The sequence below is a fragment of the Alosa pseudoharengus genome, unplaced genomic scaffold, assembly GCF_046254945.1.
Source record: "Alosa pseudoharengus isolate Yale_2024_CS ecotype anadromous, Long Island Sound unplaced genomic scaffold, YU_APseudo_1.1 YU_APseudo_1.1_scf_22, whole genome shotgun sequence".
In the NCBI taxonomy this organism is placed as follows: domain Eukaryota; kingdom Metazoa; phylum Chordata; class Actinopteri; order Clupeiformes; family Clupeidae; genus Alosa; species Alosa pseudoharengus.
In genome coordinates this window covers 12634673-12659277 of record NW_027468680.1, presented here as the reverse complement: position 1 = coordinate 12659277, position 24605 = coordinate 12634673, and the positions used below count along the sequence as shown (strand labels likewise).

The window sequence follows — 24605 nt, the reverse complement described above, 5'->3', positions numbered from 1 at the left end:
CATGTGAGAGAGAGGGCAGAGAGAGAGAGAAGAAAGAAAAAGGGAGAGAGTGTGTGAGAGAGGGGCCAGAGAGTGGGGAACAGAAGGACAGGGAGAGAGAGAGAGAGAGAGAGAGAGAGAGACAAACAGTCACAGACACAGACAGAGGGGTAAACAAGGATAAAGCATGGCTGCTCCACACACACCCACACACACACTCTCAGACAGAGGGGTAGACTAGGGTAAAGCTGCTCCACACATCCACACACCCACACACCCACTCTCAGGCCACATGCTGATGGCTCTTCAGCAGAGTATTTATAGAGCTTCACGGATAACCCTGTTAACTTTGCTAATGGCCAGCCGCAACACTGGAAGCTACAGATGTGGCAGCCACTTACATAACCCTGCTCAAAGTCAACACACAAACGCACACGCACACACACCCAAACACACACACACACACACACACGCACACACACCCAAACACACCCAAACACAAACAAACACATCAGAATAAAAATCCGGGACCCCAGTGTGGGGGCGGAGAGGTGTTTTGATAAGGTGGTGTTGGTGTGTAGCGGGGTGGTCGTGGCTAGCGCGGTAAGGTGCTAATGTGAGCAGATGTGTGGGAGTTAATAAGGAGGGCCAGAGGCCCGCATTGTTCTTGGCTCTTGGCTCCTGCCCCTCTCTGCTCCAGTGCACGGAGCCAGCAGTCTGAGGGAATTAGCCACACATATTATGATAATAACATTACTACTTATGACATGTATGGCTTGGCAGATAAGCACTCCCTCGCCTGCCTGTGTGTGTGAGTGTGTGTTTGCTCACGCACAAGTGTGTGTGAGTGTGCACGTGAGTCAGCCGAGTGGATGAGTGCCCATGTGACGGGGAGTGTGTGTGTGTGTGTTTGTCTCTGTGAGTGAGTATGATATCTGCAATCTTGCGTGCAGAGAATAGATAGGCTTGCGAGTGATGGCCTTTAGCCAGAACACAGTCTCAGTTGCTCTCAATAATGTTCTTAAGAGCCTCTCTTCAACTGAAATTGTGCTTTAACGTAATTACTTTTTGTAGATAGAGGCTAACCAGCCGTGCGGTGTAGCGCTATGAAAAGCAGGACAGATTGTACAGTGTAAAAACGTAAAAGTGCGTAAAAGTGCACTCTTGAGGAGGCGTAAAATGTAATTACATTTCACAGCCTCTTCACTACGGCTGCCACTAAGAATACCACATGGACCAGAATCTGAGAGAGAGAGAGAGAGGGGGGAGGGAGAGAGAGAGAAAGAGAGAGAGAGAGAGGGGGGGGGGGAGAGAGAGAGAGAGAGAGAGAGAAAGAGAGAGAGAGAGAGAGAGAGGTTGACTGAGTGGTTATGACAGTGAGGGGCCAAATGAAGGCTAAGAGTGACAGAGTGTGAAAATGTCTGTGATGGTGGATGGATCAAACAGAGAATGTGTGACCAGCAGAAAGACAGGAGAGAAGAGAGAGAGGTGGAGGAGAGAGAGAGAAAGAGAGAAATAAACGACAAGCAAGCGAAGGCGAATGGGCAGCCACTTGGTGAGCATCTGTCTGGTATCAGACCTAAATTAACTTGGTTGCTGAGCAAAGGGCGTCCATATTTAAACTAGAGCTCCTCAGGGAAGATAGGCCTACTTACTGTACACACACCCACTTACACACACACAGCACGCTGACATACTGAGGATATGCACACACAGATAGAAACACACACACACACACACACATACACACACATAACCCTTTCTGACCAAAATAATAGACACAAATTCTTTTACACTCTTACCTATTCTTATCTGTTCTCCGTAAAGGTCACTGGCTCACATTCACCATACAACCGCTTCTAATAATAATGCCTGCCAAGTGACTAAATACAAATACAAACACACACACACACTGTACTTTACACATGAGGCCACTGACCTGTTTCTGGTTTGGAATACTCCAGGCACAGGATCTCAGAGTCGTGGGCCTGAACATTCATAATCTCCTCCATACACTCAAGCTCATGGATCCTGCAAAAACAACATACACACAACTATTTAGGGGTGCACACACACACACACACACACACACACACACACACACATATATGTATATATATAGACATACATATATACATATTCAAATACTAAGACAAAAACAGAGCTATTTGTTCTCCAAAAACACATACAGCCCCTTGCACGAACGCACGCGCACGCACGCACGCGCACACACACTCACACACACACACCCACACACACACACATACCCACACACACACGCACAGTGTGACCTGCTGTGTTAAATCAAAAACACTTCATAAAGACACTTGAAATGGAACTAAGTGACCTTGCAGTAATCTGCACACACCACTGGAGCATAAAGCACATATTAAAAACACGCTGAGATTCCTGTTTTATGCTTAACACCTCACAAACATACTCACTCACTTTCTCTATCACACACACACACACACACACACACCAGCCCTCTGGAGAGCTATTAACAGGAATCACTCTCATGCAGAGGCACCATGGCATGATGTGGAACTAAGAGGAACCCTTGTTGTAGTCATCATTTATTTTATTTTTTCTTTTGGGTTCCCCCATGTGGCCGGTTGCCATTATACCTCAAGGTGCCGTTGCGGTCCCCAGAGGCCAGGTGCTGTCCGTCGGGGCTGACACACATGGTCCTGATGCCCGTGCGGTTCTCGGACGTCTGCGGGTCGGCTTTCTCCGTGCTGCTGCTGCTCACGGTGCAGTCGGGGTCCAGCAGCGCCGACGTGCTGTTGTCCATGTAGATGACCTTCTGCAGGTCCTGGACGAAAAACACACGCAAATGGCAGCTTTAGGATGATTATTGGTTCACATGCACCGCAAAAATAAATGTCCTGCATGAGGACATGGCAACCATGAGATCCAAAGGCAACCATAATTCAACATGTTACAAATACAATTTAGTTTTGATGGCTTATAGATGCATCACATCAGACCAGTCAGAAATGATCAAAACTGGTTCCACTTTTTCTGTCGCATTTTCAAGTTTCGGTGTAACAAGCACAGCTCTATGGAAGGAAAGTAATAATATCTGTGTTGCTATGGTTTCCCACTTCAGCTGAATTAGATGTGCTGTGAGACCAAGAGGAGAGCGAGGGACCAGGGGTCAGAGAGAAGGACTACATCATCAGTTTTCTACAGGTCAGATGGACCAGAGAGAGGCAAAGAGTAAAAGCTAAAAGCTTTGAGGTCAGATTGGTGTCTGTGTAATCCATATGGTTCAAGGGAAAGCATGTCAATGTCCATGTAGCAAACTCCGAGTCTATTGACGGATTATTGATTGGGTGAGAAATGCCTAAAAAGCGAATCTGTTTTTTTTTTTTTTTTTGGAAAGTCACTTTCCCTGGTGCTCTTTTGCTTGGGAAAAGAAAAATCAATAGCTCTCTCGGTCATATGACTGAAGAAGAAGAAGAAGAAGAAGAAGAAGAAGAAGAAGAAGAAGAAGAAGAAGAAGAAGAAGAAGAAGAAGAAGAAGAAGAAGAAGAAGAAGAAGAAGAAGAAGAAGAAGAAGAAGAAGAAGAAGACACAGCAGTGTTTTTCCTTTTGACCTCCACACTCAAAATTTGCTGGAAAGAATACAAAAAGTCCCATCTGAGATGCACTCTCTTGGATAAAGACCTACCCCCTCCTTTTAGAGCACTTTGTGCATGAAAAATGCACTATATAAATACTTAATACTTTCAGTGAATGCAGATCCCTAAATTACGGCTCTCTCCCTCAGTCTAGTCTGGTTCCTGACAGTGGGCAGCAGAGTGAACAGAATATCTCTGACAAATGCTTTATTTCTGACCACAACTATGCTCTTGACCTCCAAGAGGAACCAAGAGATGGTTCCCTCTATCCTTTTACTTCTGTTTCAACTAATATAGTCCTATTAGATGTAGATTGTCCAGTACTAAGAACTATCACATTCAGCCTCTTAGTGCAGATCGACAGACCACGGCCACCTCCTTCAGCACACACAGGATGAGCCTGACACTGGTCAGCGGATGATCATGGCTGTCGGGCCTGTCGTCACTCACGTTGCTGATGAGGTTGCGGCTGAGACTGGCGTTGTGGGTGTCTGTGTTCCACTGGCGGACCGTGTTGTCCGAAGAGCAGGTGAGGAAGGAGCCGAGGGGCAAACATGGCTGCTCACCCTCTCTGGGCTCCGGATACATCTGAGGACACATGAGGCCAAACATCCCATAAACATACAGTATATATGTAACGGAGGCGAACTGAGCTAGCATGCTAGTTGCCTGTGTAAATCCTCACACCCCTAACCTTAAGAACGCTTCTAACCACTGAGTTGGAAGCCTGGGCTTTTAGCTCAGAGGATAGAGCGTTCAACTCCCATGCCGGTGTGTGTTGAGGTGGCGGGTTCAAGGGCCGTGAGCGGTGGACGAATTACGACCTCTGTTGCATATACACACTAACGTACTGTACCGTAATGCAATGTACTAATGTACTACTAATGTACACTGATATTACATTCAACATAATTATGTAACATTCAACACTATATCAAAGTGGCCATTTCTCAGTAAAACAGTTCTAGAATATACTGTACCTTAATGTTTTTCTACTGTGGTAAAAAGTGAGCTACTGTTAGGTGAAGGTGTAAGGTGTGAATTCAGAGAGGCCTGTAAATGCCACAGAGCTCCATAGGATCTATAATTTATCATAAAATGTAGGTCATATGTGGAAAACAAGCGTGATCAGGTTGGGGGAAACGAGGAAAATCCACGAGGAACCAGTGGCCAATGACATGTATAATATATCATCTAGGCCAAGTAACTGGGCTAACTCTTTCCTTCAACCCTCTCTGCATGAGTAACATAACCAGATCATAAACATGTCCTGAGCATGTTATAGCAGTAGCCATGTTCCATCATTAGTTTAGCCACCACGCCCGTCAGTGGCCAGTCATATCTTAGTGTATAATACATGTTATAGATTAGTTTTACGAATGTTTTTGTTCAAGTTGGTTAATTAGTACAGATCATTTATGGCATCTAAACGTCTAAAGGCTGTTAAAACCATTACAGATAATGGCAATATACCTCTGCAATGACACGCCACAGTAACCAGTAAGTTTATGGCAGTAACTGGATCTTGCTAATTAACCTTTTGTCAAGCAAACACCATCAACTCATTGACATACATTTGTCATTCTTCCCTTACCCTCTACATCTCCACACACACACACACACACACACACACACACACACACACACACACACACACACACACACACACACACACACACACACACACACACACACAGCACACACACACCACACACACACACACCACACACACACACACACACACACACACACACACACACACACACACACACACACACACACACACACACCTCTAACACCTCTGTGCCAGACACCGTTCTGCCCTGGGAGGGCCTGGGGAGTTACCCATGGACTTGCACCAATTTCCAGGAGTCTCCCACCTCCAGGGCAGATGTGATAACTGGGGCATGCACTTTCACATTCTTCACCAGTCCTGTAGGCAGCCAGGCTCTGGTGAATTCACCCCATGAAATCGGCCTCCCACCTGCGCCCTCCCACACACATATCAGCAGTGGGTCAGACGAGTGTGTCCTACCTCCACGCTCCACACGCACGCGGAGTGGTACATGGCCGAGTAGACCTTGCCCACTTTCCTCAGGTCCCTGACGTCCCACACGTACAGGCTGTGGTCGTTGTACACACACGAGAGCCAGCGGTTTGTCGGGTCATATGACACGGCCACCGTGTCCGGGTACCGCGCGTCCGTCTTGTAGGAGAACAGGTGGCTGATGGGAAAATGGGAAAGAAAAAAAATATAGATTTTGAGCTGTCTTGTGAATCTAAACATTCAACCTATTTACTTCATTTTTCATCACACTTTTTCTCAAATTTGACATGAAATTATGTTGAAATTAAATTATAATGAAATCGCTGTTATCTCGCTTTGAATGAATGGAAGGTTTGCATTGCAAAACATACTGCATTTTGTTGTCTTTGTACTTGTACTCTGCACAATGACAATAAAATTGAATCTAATCTAATTGGACAATTCCATGTAAAATGCGGAGTAATTACTAGTGGTGAGGTACCCGAGTGGGGATGTCCTGGGATATTGCCTCTCATGGATGTCTCTCGTCTCCTCAGATATTAATAAATAGTTTGACCGGATCTAACTGTTGACTGTATAATATACAACATTTCACAAACAGAAATAGCAACTGTGTACTGCCCCTGGATACAAATGACTAATGAAGTGGGCATTATGTTGATGGCACAGTTCCATGATGCCTAAAAGGGACTGTAACTAAGTGACGGTGTCTAATGTTCTCACTAAACCAAACAAAGTCAAGAGCTGTTAAATAAGAGGACTGCAACATTGTGAGCCGTCTCTTGTTAAATAGCTGCACAACTGCTGTGAAGGTTCAGCTGGCTTGCAATTGCAGATGGAATGTTTCTGTGGGACACTAAAATCCATCTGCAGCTGAGAAGCTTGACCATGTTATGTCAAACACTCTCTGGCATGCACTGACCTGACACACAAACACACACACAAACACACACACAATCACTCCACACAGATACACACAAGCACGAAGGCCTGTCACACACACACACACAGAGACAGACAGACAGAGAGAGAGAGAGAGAAACAAAAGAAAAGATCCAAACAAAACTATCTGCATATTTATGAGCAGTGCTTGCATGTTCCTGTCAAGCAGACATTTTATGAAGGACCTCTTGAGGAAAACAAGTCAAGCCAAACCCACAGATGGACCTGCATACAGCACACGCCCAGGCTACAGATTCATACAGAAATGCATAACCCAAGCACATCTACAAAAGGAAGCATGTAAGAGAGAGAGAGAGAGAGAGAGAGAGAGAGAGAGAGAGAGAGAGAGAGAGAGAGAGAGAGAGAGAGAAGGAGAGGGAGGAAATTGCTTTTCTTTCCTGACAGGGCTCTGAAAAGCCTTTTTTTGCATATTCATGATGGCATGAGATGTGAGATGTGAGATGTGAGCTGGATAGCATGCAGCCCACTCCGGGTTCAGTCAGGAGCGCTGTCTCAGCACTGGCCAGAGACACAAGGCTGCTCTGGGCTACAATGGAGCCATTTGTCATTGCCAGTGTATAATCTCTGTGACATTTTGAGTGGATAGCCACAACACTGATAAAAAGCCCCACAGCCAGATACACAATGCAGTGTAGAAGCACTGGAGAAAGGAGGGGAGCTTACTGTGATCACTGATCAGGGCTTCAGATGACATTGTTGAAATTTGATATTTCTGACAGCACAATGCATTCAAATGCAATTTGAAAACACTTCAATCACGGCAGTCCTTGCAAACCTTTGGCCTTCCATGCACTGCATATTTCATAACACTAGCATAACACGTACTTGAGTAAAGTACGTTCCATGAGGGCCTTTAAAAGGAGCTAAAGAGGATCTAGCTGTATGCATATAACATACTAAATTAGGTCTCCGTTTTCACCGTGAGTCAGCAGAAGTGGTCAGGCCTGTTTCACCTGCCTTAATCTTTCATCACCGGCAACAGCAGAGGAGCATGAAGGACATCAGCAACAATGTGGCAAGTCACATTTCCAGAGCAGAGGCCAGGGGAAGGTGTACTCCAGTCCTCACACTATAACATTAGGAAGTCTTAATCACATATTGGAACTTCAGCTCGTTTTCTTAGTGAAGAAGGTTGGTGGTTCCAGGGTATGATTACACTGCAGTCGTAGCACCTTCTCCACCACTGTGTATTTTATTGAGCAGCTCAAACATTACCCACGGCATTCTTTGTTAGAAAACTAAACTATGTTTGGCAGCTACCTTTACGCTACTGAGAGATTTCACAACTGACAACTGATTTCGTAACTGGAACCACACGAGGCAGTACTACAAAACATCCACTCCATTAATTCATTTTTTTTTTCCAAGCACAATCCCATGTGTTTACTATACACAGGACTTAAAGCAAGCAAGGAATATTTCTGTGCCGGAAGTTATCAGACATTTTTGAAGCTGTACAAAGTCATATATAACTGCCTAATTTCAAATCTTTAACAGCCCGGACGATGTCTGAATTCAGGCACAGTGCCTGAAAACTTTAAACCCTGTATGCCAGGTGTGTCTTTGTGTGTGTGTGTGTGTGTGTGGGTGTGTGTGTGTGTGTTGATTAATACGTGCAGTGGCCTCACCTGGCCTCCACTACGGTGGCGATGTCGGTGCCCAGGCTGTGCGGTCGGGGAAGCGTGCAGATGAAGTGCAGGTTGATGGGGCTGAAGGCCCTCACTGTCCCGTCGGCACAGCCGCAGAAGATCAGGTCCTCTGTCACCGACAGAGACGTGGCCATGGTGGTCTGGAGTGAGATAAAGAGAGAGAGAGAGAGAGAGAGATAGAGAGAAAGAGAAAGAAAGAGAAAAAGAGAGCGAGTGAGAGAGAGAGAAAGAAAGAGAGAGAGAAATGAATCAGTATCATTTTACAGCACGTAATGCCACCAGCTAACCATGGAATTTGGATCCCGGTGAGTGGGAGGTGAGCTCATGAGATTGAGATGTGCTTCCCAGTGCCCCACAGGTCTCCAGGCCATCTCCTTTCCTGCCAAAGACCCATTAGCATTTCAAAGAACAACTTCGTCTCTGGTGAGTGAGAAAAAAAAAATAACGAGAGAAACCCCCATCACACATTTCACACAGGTAGAGAAGGGTGTGAGGCAGTGAAGACTTATTCAAGTGAAAAGGTGGCAGTGGTGAGTGGTGTGTGATCACCGTCATTTGTGCGACGATCCGAAATTTTGTCACCGCTTTTAGGATAAAGTACAGAGTGAGATTTCATTTCATAAGCTCCTTTGAGATCAAGGGGAGCAGGTCTCCGTGTCTCAGTTATGGGTGCCATTTATCCATGCAAGAATGTCACATGCTTCCATTTTTTTTCACATTCTCCTCCAGACCCTTTAGCTGTTTTCAATCAAAAACATTTTTGAACATTGCTGGTCAACGGAAAAGGCAGGCGTGAAGATGACCGGCACAATAGACAATTATCAGGGTGGAAACTGATTTAACTTTACGGAAGAACGACTTCATTTAAGAAGAGTGATTGCCACTCATTATCTAGCTGTTTAATCCAATTAACCCAGAGCCTCAACCTTTAAGCACAAAGTCAGCAGTAAATATGAGGCAGTATGTATGATGGGTAGGAATCAATTTTGGGTCAGGTTATTTTTTTTCCTGTCCTTGTTGTTGATGATCAAATCATGAACCGGAATGTCATGCTCTTGTAGCCAATGAGGCGTGAGACAGAGAGTCCTTTGTCTCCCTCCATCTTTCCCTCCGCTCCCTCGTTCTTGCTCTCCCTCTCTTGCTTTCTCTCTTTCTCATTCGCTTCATGTAGTTAGACAGCGGGGGGCTGCCTGCCACAAAGACTGGATTGTGAGGGGGGTGCCCACCTGCTTTGACCGTGTGTTTGACCCAGTTTGACTGTTAGCGGAAAGGTGGCTGCACCCATGCGCTATCTAGATCGGATCTGTGCTCTGGATCACGGATCACTGGTATTTTGTTTGGGAGGAGTGTTCACCCCCAGGTCATTAAAATCTTCAGCAGAAGTCACACACTCTCTTCACTAACCTGGAGGGAACAACAAACGTTTTGTTGCATTTATTTTTGGCCCTTTTTATTCTAGTCCATTTAAAAGTTTCTCAGTCTGCACATAGACCCAAAATGGGTGCAGGGTTCTGTGGTTATGAATAAATCATCACCGCCATCCTCCACCAGATGCCAGTTAAACGTAGTTCTCTAAACACACAGCTCAGCAGAAACGAAGTGAAGTGCAAATGAAGCCACCATGAAAATGGACTCCATATCCCACTGGCCACTGAGAAACATCCGCAGACTAAATACAGTGTGAAGACGAGGTGATTGACAGAGTGAGTGGGGACTGGGTGATGAAATGCCTTAGCCTATGATGATTAGCATAACGATGACCTCTGACATCAAACACCCGATGGAGTGGACAGGTGGGCGTGATTGACAGTGGTGCTCTGGACTGTCCAGCCAATGAACACTGGCACTGGTGGGAGAGTGGGCGGGAGGGTGGTGGTGTGGACACCCAGCTTTAAGATGGGACACTGAGGCGACAACTGCAGCGCAGATAAGCGACTTACTGTGATGCTGTCGTTTTTCTGGACAGTGTGTAAGGAGAGAAGAAGCAGAACACACTAATATTAGACAGCGGTATGGGAAGATTAACACGTGCACAGCTTCACACACACACACACACACACACACACACACACACTTGTCAGGCGGGCTAAAAATGACACACAGGCACAGCAGGGCCTCCCTGCACGCGAGACAGCTGGGAATCAGGCATGCCAAACATTTAGCCAGCAAAGCCCATGGGATGAGCCAGAGGTACTTCTACTATAGACAACAAAAACAAAACGAGTCCTCGATCCGGGCATAGCCTTTAATGATGCACAATCACTGAGGAAAATACTGCTTCTGCGTTCTGTCCGCTGAAACTTAGGGACACATTTATTTTCAGTGTGAAGAATTCTGTAACAGGATCTCTGGTGGAGCACGTTTTACGTATCGGGATACTCTGATCTACTACCACAGGCCACACCCCTGGGCGGGGACCCTTTAAGCTATGGTGCTCGACCTCAACAATCTCTTAATCCGGAGACGAAAACAACACCAATGAGGCTGCAGCTGTTCAGGTGGACAAATAAGCTTTGGAGCGGTCAAGGCATTGTCTCTGCCTGGTGCATCTGTTGCTAATAAAGAGCTAAAGTGTATCTTCGTCATGGTATGGCTAAATGCCAACATATTTATCCGAAGACTGGTCAAACTCACCCGCAGCTCGACCCATTTGTCCAGCAGCCGCTTGTCGTTGAACTCGCACAGCAGGCCCGAGGTGGTGATGCAGAAGGTGCTGTCGGCCTTGCGGCCCTTCCCGCACGCCACGTCGCTGAAGAAGTTGTTGCGCAGCTCGCCCAGCAGACCCGAGCGGCCCAGCAGAGGCACCGTGGCGTTCACCTGGGGGCAGAGACGAGAGGGGCAGCTCTTAATCGCCTCCCTCAGTAAGATCTGTCAAACACCACAAGTGACATTCTAACACCTTCGAATGAAGGGGAAAATAGCAATCCACAATTAACAGAATGAAAACATTATATAATCATCTCTAAACTTCTGTTGCATTTGTAAATAATAAATGGGAGACAAATTGCTCTGTAACTTTCGTGCATAAATGGACTTGAAGAGGCCTAATGAAATTGCTCGGGGACAATAAAATCTGTGGAAATGATATACTGGTTTGATGAATAGCACTGATAGCAACTAATCGTGCAATTGCTGTGAGCAGGTCATCACTTAGAATGATTCTGTGGTCCCACTTGCTACTATAAGTAGGGATGCCTTTTTTTAACAAGGCAATCCAATGAGAAACGAGCCATTCTAGAATCAAGGATATTTCATGACAAATGCAGGAAAGTTACAAATGATGAGTAAGAACCTCTGCTGTGGAATACCGTGTTGAGCTTTCTGGTTTCTCACGGCAAATGAGATGCCAATAACGCTGGAATCACCCACAATGCATTGCGATTCAAACAGAATTGAGCTGACATGAGGGCGTGAGGGTTGGTGGAACTTTAATCATTTGCATTTTGCATCTGTGCAATTCCCTCAACACACTTACCCCTGACACGAATTAAACTGAATCTACAACTGGCTCAGCACGTTTTTCACCGCATTCAAACCCCTAAGGACACGTGGCTTTGGATGAGACTCTGAGATCGATACACAGCGGACATTGAATTTCCCCACAAGAGCTAGAAAAAATGTGGCCTGTGGCAGGAGGGATTTGGGTCGCTGGTTGAGGGAATGTGTTCTTCTAGCATACAGACCTTGGAGGACTTGGTGTGATCCAGGTACCAGAACTTGATGTGTCGGTTCCCGGCCGTGACAAAGTAGGAGCTGTCATCGGAGAAGGACACCGCCGCCACCTTGCTAGACACTTTGTTGGCGGCCACCACCACGTTTTTCTAGAAGGATTTGTGGACAGGTGGGGAGGGAGAAGGAAAGAGGCACAAATTATTTCTAGCATTTATCTAGTCAGCATTTCCTGTGTGGTGAGTCCTGGGTTTGTCGATATAAAAAAGGGAGAAGAGCTCAGAATAGACCCTTAACAGATAAGAGAGGCCTGTTGGAGATAGACTTTATGGTTCTTCAGTTTTTCACTACGGCCGTTACTCTTCATGTTGTCATATCATTCACTCATACAAGCAAAACAAGACCATGTATTCATTGAACAGACACTTTTAACCAAAATGACAGATCGTTACAGTACAGGAACACATTTCCATCAGCGCTCTCTGGGTGTGGACCCTGTGACCTTTGGCCATCGCGTTGTCAGCATTTCCTTCTACCACACAGAGCTCTAGGGGAGGGAGCTTTTAGTCACCTTCCAGGCCCAGACGTTGACGATCATGTCGTGCTGGTAGCCCACGCTGACGATGTACTTGCTGTTGGGGGAGAAGGCCACACAGGCCACGCCGTACTTGTGCTCCTGGAGCTCGGCCACCTGCGTCCGCTCCACCGCGTCCCACACCCGCACCGCCGGCATGTGCCCGCTCTGGACCCACACAGAGACACAGAGAGAGGGAGGTGTTAGGGAATATGTCAGTGTTTTATTTCCCCTAACACTAATGTTTTTATTTTTTTAATCGTGTTCTGGATGGGTGCTGTGTTGAGTTTAGGGATGCACCGAATCCAGGATTCGGTTTCGGATTCGGCCGAATATTGGATTTTTTGACGGGGTTCGGTTTCTGCCGAACCTTAGAATTTTCCCCCACCGAACCGAACCCTACGCTTACACTATGCGCGCTACACTGGTCGACGTCATGACGCCGCCTTTGATTATAGACCTCTGAAGTTCGCCTACAAAAAAGCTGCCATCTTTGACATCCGGTATCTGGCGATTTTTCCTATGGGAAAATAACATGGGGATTTTGAATAATCGCACCTGTTTAAGTCTCGTGGGGATGAAAAAGTCTGAAATGCAGACGTTTTCCTGAACACACTTTTGTCCTCTGCCTTCGAGTGGATACTGTGATCTCCGGTAAGTGAAGGCGGCACACTTAGATGTTTGCTACTCCAGAGCTAACTTGCAATGCAATTTGCCATAGGTAGTTAGCTTCAATTAACAACCGGATCTCCTTATATGGGCAAAGATGGCCGTTTTGGATCTTTTTTGTAGGCGAACTTCAGAGGTCTATTGGAAGGTGTTTACGTAGGTGGCCCGTTCGAATGCAGTAGCTCAGGCTGTGTGAGTGAGAAAGTGAAAATGGAACTCTTGAGCAGAAAAAGTGTTGTTTGGCAGTACTTTCAGTCCAAAGAAGGTGATTCTAGTCGAGCTACATGTTCAATTTGCAGTTAAAATAAAATAAAATTAAATATACACTGCTGTGGATGTTATTTACTTCATAAATGTGTTTACAGTGTTAATGGACTGAGGATGGAGTAGGATTCGGTATTCGGTTTCGGATTCGGCAGAATCTTAACCAGTGGATTCGGTATTCGGCCGAACCCCAAAAATCTGGATTCGGTGCATCCCTAGTTGAGTTACATTTGGACAAAGTAGAGAAAGTGGAAGAGACATAGAGAGAGAGAGAGAGAGAGAGAGAGAGAGAGAGAGTGAGACAGAGAGAGTGAGACAGAGAGAGAGAGAGAGAGGCACAGAGAGAGGAACAGAGATAGAGAGAGAGAGAGAGAGAGAGAGAGAGTGAGACAGAGAGAGAGAGAGAGAGGCACAGAGAGAGGAACAGAGATAGAGAGAGAGAGAGAGAGAGAGAATACTGTGTGTGTATGTATGTGAGCAACCCAGAGACCATGAGCCAGAGACAGACAGCATCACTGACAGATCAGTAATACCATTAATCTATGCAAAGCAAGAATGAGTGATATTCAAACTGCAAGCATGACACCATAGCTACAGAGACGCACCGAGACACCAGTGTTCTCGTCACACAACACGTCTGGAAACCGAGGCGGCCAAGCGACAGTTTGATTAAAGCCTTTATCCCCCTTATGCAACTCGATGGAGCACCCAAGATCAAGGGTGACAAAATGAGGACGTGCCTGGATTTAGTGCAGAACATCACCACAAGAACACAGGGCGCCTCAACTGCTCTCATGCAGGTGGATCTAAAAACAAACCCACAGTATTCAATACACACCTCCCTCATAGAGACCTAAAATGAAAACTCTTCAGTGGCTTTCTCTCAGCACATAAGTCATCCATGGCAGCACTAGCTAGCCATGAAAAGACTTTGCTGTGCGGGGCTGTTGTTTTCCCTGGGGTTTATTTATATTGGGCAGCCGTGTGTCTGCGGTGGAGCTTGCCGATGCAGAGCGGCGTGGAGAGGTGCAGGGCCACGGGAGAGGTGGAGGCTGGCAGTGGTGGAGGAGCGGTGTGTGTGTGTGTGTGTGAGGTGGAGGCTGGCAGTGGCGGAGGAGCGGTGTGTGTGTGTGTGTGTGTGTGTGTGTGTGTGTGTGTGTGTGTGTGTGTGTGTGTGTGTGTGTGTGTGTGTGTGTGTGTGAGGTGAAGGCTGGCAGTGGCGGAGGAGCGGTGTGTGTGTGTGTGTGTGTGTGTGTGTGTGTGTGGGCAGAGGCTGACAGTAGCGGGGGTGTCATGGCGCACTCCGGGGGCAGCGGAGCTAATAAGAAACAAACAGGGATCGTGGAACAGGCGACAGCTGCTGATCCTCTGAGCTGACGGGGTTTACACACTGAAGCAGGGAGTGGGGCTGGCTGGCAAAGGTCTCCCCATGTGTGTGTGTGTGTGTGTGAGAGAGAGAGAGAGAGAGTCAAAGGGATGGAGGGAGGAGGGGTGGCACTGGGGTAAAAGCCACTCGCTGGGTCCCTTCTGCCCCATCTCACTCTCTTCTTTTTCTCTGACTCTCCTCTCCTTTTTTCTCCTGGCTTTTCAGCTCCCCCTCTCCGCCTGTCACCAGAACCAGACGGTGCCCTTTTCTGTCTGAGACTGCCTTACAAATCCCTGTCTTTCTAACTCCTTTCACCCTCTCCTCCCTCTCTCTCTCTCTCTCTCTCTCTCTCCTTCTCTCGTTTCTCGCCTCCGTTCACCTCTCTCTGACAGCAGACGGAAGAGTCTGTGTGTGTAGGCTGGCACTACCCCCCCCCCCGGCCCCGCGCGCAACCATGGCAACCGTGGTAAGCTCACACATACACTCACACTTCGCAGTCGCGCACTTGACTAATATGCCAGCACCATAACGGAAAAGGATTAGCCTGCCTCTCTCCGCGGGATATGCCACCAGTAAGAAGGGCTCGAGAACGATCAACATGAAGGTAGAGAAAGACAGAGAGATGGGGAAGATGAGTGCAACCCCCCCCCCCCCCCCCCCACGCCTCCTCAATCACGCCAGCTACAGGGATTCACTAACGAGCACAATCAAAACACTCCACAAATGTGTAGCAACAGACTCAGCTAGGAGCACAGGTGACACCATGGTGTACCAATCTCCTCGTGACATGCAGGATTCTGTCTATGCGGCAGTTTGCAATTTAAACTGATGTTTTGAGCTGGATTACAAAGACACTTTAAACACAGTGTTGATGGGATTACAGAGGATTTGCTACATAGCAAGGCGTGGCATCGGAAACATATCTGCATGAGAGGAGCGGGTTGAATCACAGTTGATTGTTAAAAATCTTTGTTGATGGTTAGTTGCTGAGAAACTCTTGAGAGGAGCAATTACGGATCTAGAATCAGCACTTTGGTGTGTCAGTGTTCTATTATTATTCTACACTGATATTATATAACCCCATTATAGGAATGGAGGGAATAGGCACTATTAAGGAGATGACCTCATCCTACACCCTAGACCACTAATATATAATTGTTTTACAGAATCGTATTTGTGTTTATTCGCCTGTTGTACGGACTCCCAGTGTGTAGGTCCTGTCTCAGGCAGGACCGTGAACAACCAGTTGAGCCCCTGCACATGAGCGATGTTTACCATGTGTGAGCGCTGACGTCTAAATGTTAGAAAGGTCAATGCTCCCGGCCAAGTGCTCAAGGCTGGACTTGCATCCAAACACCTCACAGCACACGATACTGAAGGATTTGGAGACTCACCTCGCCAGTGACCATGTATTTGCCATCCGGAGAGAAGGATAGAGTGGTGATAGTTTTCCTGTGAGAAGAGAGATGGAGAGAGAGAGAGAGGGAGAGAGAGAGAGATGCGGGAAAGGGAAGAGGAAGAGGAAGTATTGAGAGTGCAGCTGAAGTGAATGCATCCTGCCCCCTCTCCGCCAGCTTCCTGTCTACTCCACAATCACAATGGCCTGCACTCAAATCCAGCGTGACCTATAAATGTGCTCGCTGGCTTACAGGAAAAGAGCTCTTTTGTCTTCTAAGAGTCTCCCGTACAGCAACCAGTGACTGATGGTTATGTCCATGTACATTAGCAAGAATATCACAAACTATTAAGTATTGAGGTAGTTCAGTTCTCTGTATTGAGGCCTTTTGTCAAGGTGAGACATCCTCTGGAGACATTACCTAACCAGTGTCCCCATGACACAATCAGCCTTTAGTCAGCACATACTATATCACTCTGTCTGTATTGAAAAAACATGTTCTAGCATGTCAACAGTTTCGGCCTTGCTTAATGACTGGCAACGATAATACAAAAAGTAAACAAACTGAACTCTAGGCTGTTTGTCCGTGACTGTTCTGGCCTGCCAAAAGCTCACTGGAACCTTAACCAATCTCATAATCGCTACTTTGGAAAACTATCTGATTAACTTAAGTACTGTAACACCGAAACATGGAAAAGCAGGCTCCATTTGCTTTACGGTAGAGAATAGACATATATGTAGGCCTACATCGGAGGTAACTCCTGTTATGCTACGCATTTCCCACAAGCTCTACAGTTTCCTGAATCTCCTCTACCCCTCCAATCGCACATGGGTATCGGAGATCCCAATTAGCCAGGGCTGAGCCAAACAGTTGTCAAACAGGTGGTCCAGACCCAGGCATCGCTGCAGCTGAGGGGGCATAGAGTCGGGCCAGCGTTAGGGGCCGAGGGACAGCTGTGGCTAGGCTTTCAGGGGTGGAGCTGGCAGACCCCATAATCACAGAGCTCTTTGGTGTTCGATTAGAAGGAGGTGATAATGAGCAGGCTTGGGAGGTCTGTGTCAATTATGCAGCCGGCTGAAGACCAAAGGGGCAGGCTATCATATGACAACACAATAACAGGGTTAAATTTAACACTGAGGCATAAGGTATGAGCTACACCAGGCGCGTAACTGAAGCGTTCCGTTTGCAAAGCGTAAAATCCATTTTAAAAAGACTGGTCTTTTTTTTCCGAATGTACGCGCCGCTATCACGTCTGGTGAAGCTACTTCCATTGATTATAGTGTCAGCTAATTGTTGCAGCAGACGCTACGCGAACGGAACGCTTGTTACGCGCCTGGTGTAGTAGTGTATAGCTCATACCTTAGAGTAACAAGTTGGTATAAATGATGTAGCTAAATTAATAGGCAATGTAGCATGGTGTATCATCTAAACTTTTTAACATATAAGGTAGGAATGACTTTTATTACAAATTATATATGGTACTTCTGAGGTCACTGTATATTTTTTGGATAAATGATTAGGTTAGTATTTATGATGTGGTTTGTTTTACATTGCTTCCAGAAAATGGAGAGAAATTCAAATTGTACCTGAAGCTGTTGACGATGTGATGCTGCTTGTTCTTTTTAGGGTTCAACAACACCACGACACATCTGAGAGAGAGAGAGAGAGAGAGAGAGAGAGAGAGAGAGAGAGAGAGAGAGAGAGGCACAGTTTTGAAATTTTGCTCAAGATGCAGCCCGTTTTTAATACCCAGTAATATTTCAACAGGGAGTTGACACAATAGCTGACAGGAACAGGAGAAAATACAGCATGCAATATCCGCAGCAGCTTTAGCCGCTGCCGTTGCCATCATCATAACTAACATCATAACAGAGGGGCCGTTTGGCTGAGTGACTCTCAAGAGCCTCCCAGTTATACAGCCATTTCCATGCAGACGGCTCTGTAAGGGTGAGATTGTGTGTGTGTGTGTGTGTGTGTGTGTGTGTGTGTGTGTGTGTGTGTGTGTGTGTGTGTGTGTTCTTTGTTTCTATCTTCAAACGGGGAAATCTCCACGATCCAGCCTGAAAGGGCCATAAACATACTGGGGCTTTCATCATGTTAAATGGCTGTGAGTAGTGCACACGGGGTGTCATTTAGGTCCATCACTGGGGCGCAGTGCCACAGCACTCTGAGCAGTCTAGAAGAGGATGATACTCCAAGCAGGAACAAAACAACATTCTCCCTCAACGAGAATGGCCTTGCATTTGTTTTAAATTAAAATATATAATTGGTCTTTGTGACATGTGCTTATGAAGTTGTGTTTATGTAGTTCATGGTCTGAAGATGTAATTCCATTCATACATAGCTTATCGAGAAAGTCATCTGAGGCTGATGGAGAACGATTTAAGGCCCTAATTTAAATGTCAGGCTAAGCGAAAAATCGGGCAACACAGTGTCTGATGCGTGAATTATATTGATCATGTGGCAAGTGGGAACATTAAACTGACTCATAGGATCTTGGAGGGATCTCTTGAGTTTCATTCTGATACTAAGCAACTAAACTTTGACCAGATCAAAATAGGTTCTGTTGACAGGTGAATGTGTGTGTGTGTGTGTGTGTGTGTGTGCGCGCGCGTGTACAAGAGGTAAGATGTTGCATAGATTGAGAGAAGGATCAGCTGAAATACACACAAACACACCCTCTCTAACACAAAGAAGAGAAAGAAATAAGACCCCCCCGCACGCACGCACGCACGCACGCACGCACGCACGCACGCTGTGGCTGTCCTCTGAATCAGCCCCGTCTGTGCCTCTGTGGCGTATTTTACGACCCTGTATGACTGCAACAAAGCCGTGGGCCCCGAGGAAAGAGGGAGAAAGAAATGGGTTCTCATGTATCAATAAGACATCACTCAGCGAGCCCAGAGCTGCAGATCCAGACCTGTCCAGCCGTTAGAAGTTACGGAGACGTCGGAGGTGGATGAGCGAGGTCAAATTGGGGGAGTAATGGTGGAGCACAGGGCGTGGGTTCCTTGACAGGTCGTAATGCCATGATTGGCTAGAGTAGTGGCAGGTATTTATAGAGGTCGCCGAGAGGATTGGAAGCGCTCAAATCAATGGCTGGAGGTATAGGATTGTGTGCGTATGTGCGTATATGAACTTGTGAGAACATTCCAGACAGAGTTCCAGCATGTTTATCAGGAGCGCAAAATGTAAAACAAAGAAAAAACACACACAAAAAAAATACACCACGAAAGACAGAAAGACACACAGACTGACAGGTAGAGAAGAAAAGACAGAAAGACACACAGACTGACAGGTAGAGAAGAAAAGGCAGAAGACACACAGACAAAGAGACAAAGAATGGTCGAGAGAGACAAAGACTGACTGAGGGAAAGGAAGGCAAATAGAAGCCCAGCCATCCATCCCCTCCTCCTGACACCAGTCCTACCATGCTGACTAAAAGGTGGCGAAGGGGCACATCTGGTGGATGGGCAGTGCTGGTCTGCGTGGAGCGTTTATCGAGCGGGCTCGTTTTTCACCCCGACTGCTCCGCTGAGAGAGGCACTGGGGTCGTGGGGAACGAACTCATCTCTACCCCAGACAGATTATTGATAAAATTCCCCCTTTCAAAACAGATGCACCAACTCCCCAGCCTCCAATCTTGCTGTAGGGGTGTTTGACCAAAACAACACACACACAAACACACACACACACACACACTTCTCTAGCTGTGAAGTTGACATCTATGTTACATCTGAATCTTGAGCAGACATCACACTAGAGAGGTTGCTCTGAAAAAAAAAAAAAAAAAAAAAAAAAAAAACCCTTGTGTGTTTTTTCTTTTCCCCGTTCCTTCTAGGTTGATCTGGAATGTCTGATCTCTCCCTGCACCCTGGGGAGTCTGGAGAAATATGTCTCGTTGAAGAGAAGAAAAAAAGGCGTTGCCACGGGGCACTTTCAAGATGTATCTAAATGAAGCCTGTGCTCAGCCACACTACAGTGAACTACAGAGAGTCTGTCTAAGGAAACATGCCCATAAGAAGAGTTGGTTCCAATGAACATGTGTGTTTTCTATCTCTTTCCTCTCTCTTTCATTGTGGTCATCATTAGAGACATCTCTCCATAGTTGTAAATTGGACCAGACATATGGCTAAATGTAGGTCAATCCCTTGAATATAACATGCATGCGAGTTTGGAGTTGAAACCAGTGAGAATTACAGAATTTATATCCTGTATACCGTCTTCAGCCCAAAGTGCACAGATGATGTGCATTCATTACTTCTATGGTAGCATAAGTTGACCTACATACAGCGGGATATAGAAGCTTGGACTGAATGGCCTTACCATAGAAACAATTTAATTCTATGGTCCTCACAAAACCTATTCATTATGATTGGCCATCTCAAGCAGTACTCAGCAGACGCAGACACACACACACACACACACACAGACACACATAGACACACACACACAAAGACTGTGAACACAGTGTGTGTTGACTGTCCTGGGTGTAATGTGTACACACCAAACAATTACTGTGTTTACTTGCAAAATACATAAACCTCTCCTCACAGGTCTGTGTTGACTCAAAGCAGCAGGTCTGACACTTTTCCTCTGTTTGAGACATTATCAGGGAGGGAAAATGTGCTCATTAGTGGAAAGCTAAACCAAGGTCCTTTTAGGCAAGAAATGCACGTGCGCAAGGCTTCACGACACCAATCTTGCTCCCGCGGCGAGATCACAACACATGATTGGCACAATGTCTTCACAACACACCATATGATTGGCTCAATGTATTCACATCACACCACATGATTGGCTCAAGGAAGGGGTGGGATATGTGTAGACAACGGCCATATTGGCGTGACAAACTAGCCCCATGCATTTCTATGGAGTATTTTTTGAGTGCTGTGTCTCCACATTAGAAAGTCTCTGGCTAAACTTACCACACCTGAGGGTTTTTGTACAGAATAAAATAACAAAGGTGTGATCAATCCTACAGAAAGACATGGGAGGGTGTGAACCACAATAAAGTTTTATTTCACAAAGAGGGCGAACAGATCAACTGTAGGCAAATTGATTTTAGACCAAGCTGTCTGCTAAATGACTTAAGCGTATGCAAATCTTCCTTGAATAAATATTTGCATATTTCAATTAAACCGCATGATTTGCATTTTTATGACTTAAAATGTGTGCCAATATTTTTGCAGTGGGTAAAAAATTTTAAAACACAGCACCTCAGCAAGTTTACGTAAGAATAAAGAAAAGAAACATTCACAAGAGTACAGTGCAGGCTGCGCAGTCCAGATGCTAGCCTCAATTCTTTTCCCATCCCAAATGGCCTTTTATGCTGTTCAGCTGTGGCCTACAATGCAGCTCCGGGGGAGCTGCGCTTCTCCTGGCTGTTGGTCAGGCCCTCTACAGTGGAGAGATTATCGTCAGCCTGAGCTGGGACAATGACGGCCCTCTGCAAGCGACGCTGATTCGGTGGGTGGAGGGCGAGCGCTGCGCTAACGCTACAGAGCTCCAGTCGAGCGTGGCTAACTGTTGACTGCACTGCACAAATGAGGAGCATAGCTGAGGGTCAAGGCTATGTCTCTTCTAACTCACTCACTCATGTACACACACACAGGCACAGGCACACACACACACACACACACACACACACACACACACACACACACACACACACACACACACACACACACACACACACACACACACACACACACACACACACAGTACAAATACACACACACACACACACACAGTACAAATACACCCTCAAACACACACTTGTTTTGATAATTTAGCAGTGAAAAGAAATAGCCTCTCCTGGGCGAGTAGTACTAACAGACCTACTATGCAGAAGTCATGGAGCGCAGGGTGAGGAAAGAAAAGGAGCTCGAGTCAGATTCATTCTGCATTCTTCTGATGTAATGGTTTCTAGTTTCTTCCCTGCAGATGTCCTGCAGCCGTCCATTATTTGGACAGTGCGGGTCAAAGTGGGGTGCAGAGAGCAGAAGCCCCCTGGTATTCTTACGGTGTGTAAAAACACCGTGCAGATGTGGAGGTAAAGTCAAACAGCTACAAGAAACTCTGACCATTTATGATAGTGGAAAGTGTTTTGAAATGCAAAACAATTTCTGGTCAAAAATAGTGGTCAAAAATCGGGCTGCTTCACTCCGCTAAACTGAGTAACATCACTGGTACTGTGAGGTGAACCTAAACTACAGGTTCCCCTTTAATGACTCTATATGATAGTGATTCAACATGTGGTAAGAATATGTAGGCTATGTGTGTGTGTATGTATGTGTGTGTGTGTGTGTGTGTGTGTGTGTGTGTGTGTGTGTGTGTGTGTGTGTGTGTGTGTGTGTGTGTGTGTGTGTGTGTGTGTGTGTGTGTGTGTGTGTGTGTGTGTGTGTGTGTGTGTGTGTGTGTGTGTGTGTGTGTGTGCGTGCGTGCGTGCGTGTGTGTGTGTGTGTGTCTGCACTCCACATACAAACTCAAGCCAGGGAATGTATGAAGTGATGTCTGCTCCATGCTCCAGGAGACTGCCAAAAATCCTGATGCTGACTGGCTGGCTCCACCACACTGCAAACAGTACCAGACACATCGGTGTTGGGAGCCACACCCTGCGTCCTTCACTCCGAGTAAACCCAATGTGGTCTGGCCATTCCCAGCTGAGGGTGCAACGCCAAAATGGAGTCAAACACTTAACCGCCAAAGCTGTCTGCTGCAACCCACAAACACACACAAACGCACGCACACATAGCATGCAAAGCCTGGTTACCTGGAAACAAAAAGAATCTTGCTTAGGTTTCATCTCCCTCCAAGGAAGCAGGAATCAAACAGGATTAAGTATTGGGCTGAGTTTTGTTATGCTCTTTGTACTGCTTAACTGTTCTCTGTTTCTGGTGAGATGAGTCACACACCTAAGCATCATGCACACAGCGCAAATAAGCAAATACCACAGGAAACCAGGATACGATGACAACACCGTGGGTCAGAAGTTTCCCCCGCCGTATGTGCTTCATACCCTGAAGGATCCAACCACTACGATGACTACAGTATATGGAGAGGGAAAAAAAGAAAGAAACGATTGAATGAAATGCAAAGAGAAAGAAAGGCAGGGAAGCAGTGGGATAAGCCAGCCCTGGAGTAATGTCGAGGGGAGTTCACACGACGACTACTTTTCATCTCCGTCCTCTTGCTTTGAGAACACAGGGTGGCGGTCAACATGGCGCCATTATTCTGAGACTGATCAGCTGCAATACTACAGGAAATGAAGTAGGCTAACAAAAGAAGGGGTGGCGTGGTGAAAGCCGAGCAGACGCCTCCACCCAGGGGGGGGGGGGTAGCGGACCGGACGGTCACCACAGCCCATCTGGTGAGCGCGGGATCAGGCAGGGATAGACAGGTGGTCAGGCCCCCACTCTTGGAAGTAGCACTGGTGGGGAGGAGGGATATCACATATCGAACTGGCCTCCCCACCCTGCTGCTAACCTGGTCTGGCCCTTCGGAGCCTTGGCCCTCTGGTGATCCCACACCAGCCTTGGCACTGCACTGACCTCTGCATTGCCGTGGGGGGAACCCTGCCTGCGGAACTCTCCGGAACCTCATGGAGCTTCACACAGCCTTGATTCACTCCCACCCACACACACACACACACACACACACACAAACACACACACACACACACACACATCTGAGGGATTCTGTCTGCATGCCTCTGGCAGTCGTAGTGCTTGGCAGATACAGCCACCGGCCGAGAGGCGAAGGGTCTCTCCCCCTAAAGCCTCAATCCCCTGCTGGATCTGCTTGTTAATTCCGCAGGAAATTGGAGGGAATGTTTTAAAGCTACGCTGGAACCGCTTGCAGAAACAATCTATAAGAACTCAGCACTGCCATTACAACACAGGAGAAACGGTTACGTTTAAAATTAAGAAAATGGAAACAGAAGTGGTTCCGCTTAAAGGCTGTTATGACAAGACCATTTCCCCCTCCTCCTCCCTCCTACATTAACAGTGACTTCTGATGTTCCGATGTGTGAAGTGATTTGTCCAAACACACTCCCGTCCACCACGAGGCAAACACGCTGCTCACTGCATTAGAGCACATTTGGCGTAAGTAATGGTTGCATAATGCAGCGGTGGAAAGCTTGTGTAACGCCCTTTTTAAATATGTCTCTTCTAAAGAGGGCATAGCAAGGTCACACAGGCACAATGGCCCTCCACAAACAGTGTCACACTGAGGGTGTAGAGCAGGGAGATGGCAGTCACCACCTCCACCACCACTGCCCTGTGTGAGGGTCCTCCTGGGGGCAGGGAGTCTGGTAGGGTGCAGGTAAGTTGGTGCAGCAGAAGCTGCTGAGCCTGGGGGTGGTGCCACGTGGTGGTGGTGCTGTCCGGGACCCCCGA

At 46.8% G+C, this 24605-nt stretch overlaps 1 protein-coding gene across 2 annotated transcripts in view; it reads right to left on the bottom strand.

The window, feature by feature from the left end:
- The window catches only part of mapkbp1 (mitogen-activated protein kinase binding protein 1), a 52082-nt gene that overhangs the window by 16412 nt on the left and 11065 nt on the right, over positions 1-24605 (bottom strand). For both annotated transcript variants that reach the window (XM_076300589.1, XM_076300590.1), the window contains exons 3-12: positions 17790-17852; positions 16201-16258; positions 12505-12675; positions 11948-12085; positions 10899-11081; positions 8244-8404; positions 5641-5830; positions 4056-4193; positions 2607-2794; positions 1919-2010 (exon numbers count right to left, since the gene is read on the bottom strand). In XM_076300589.1, coding sequence (XP_076156704.1) covers positions 1919-2010; positions 2607-2794; positions 4056-4193; positions 5641-5830; positions 8244-8404; positions 10899-11081; positions 11948-12085; positions 12505-12675; positions 16201-16258; positions 17790-17852 — 1382 coding nt within the window. The remainder of the gene's footprint in view (positions 1-1918; positions 2011-2606; positions 2795-4055; positions 4194-5640; positions 5831-8243; positions 8405-10898; positions 11082-11947; positions 12086-12504; positions 12676-16200; positions 16259-17789; positions 17853-24605) is intronic.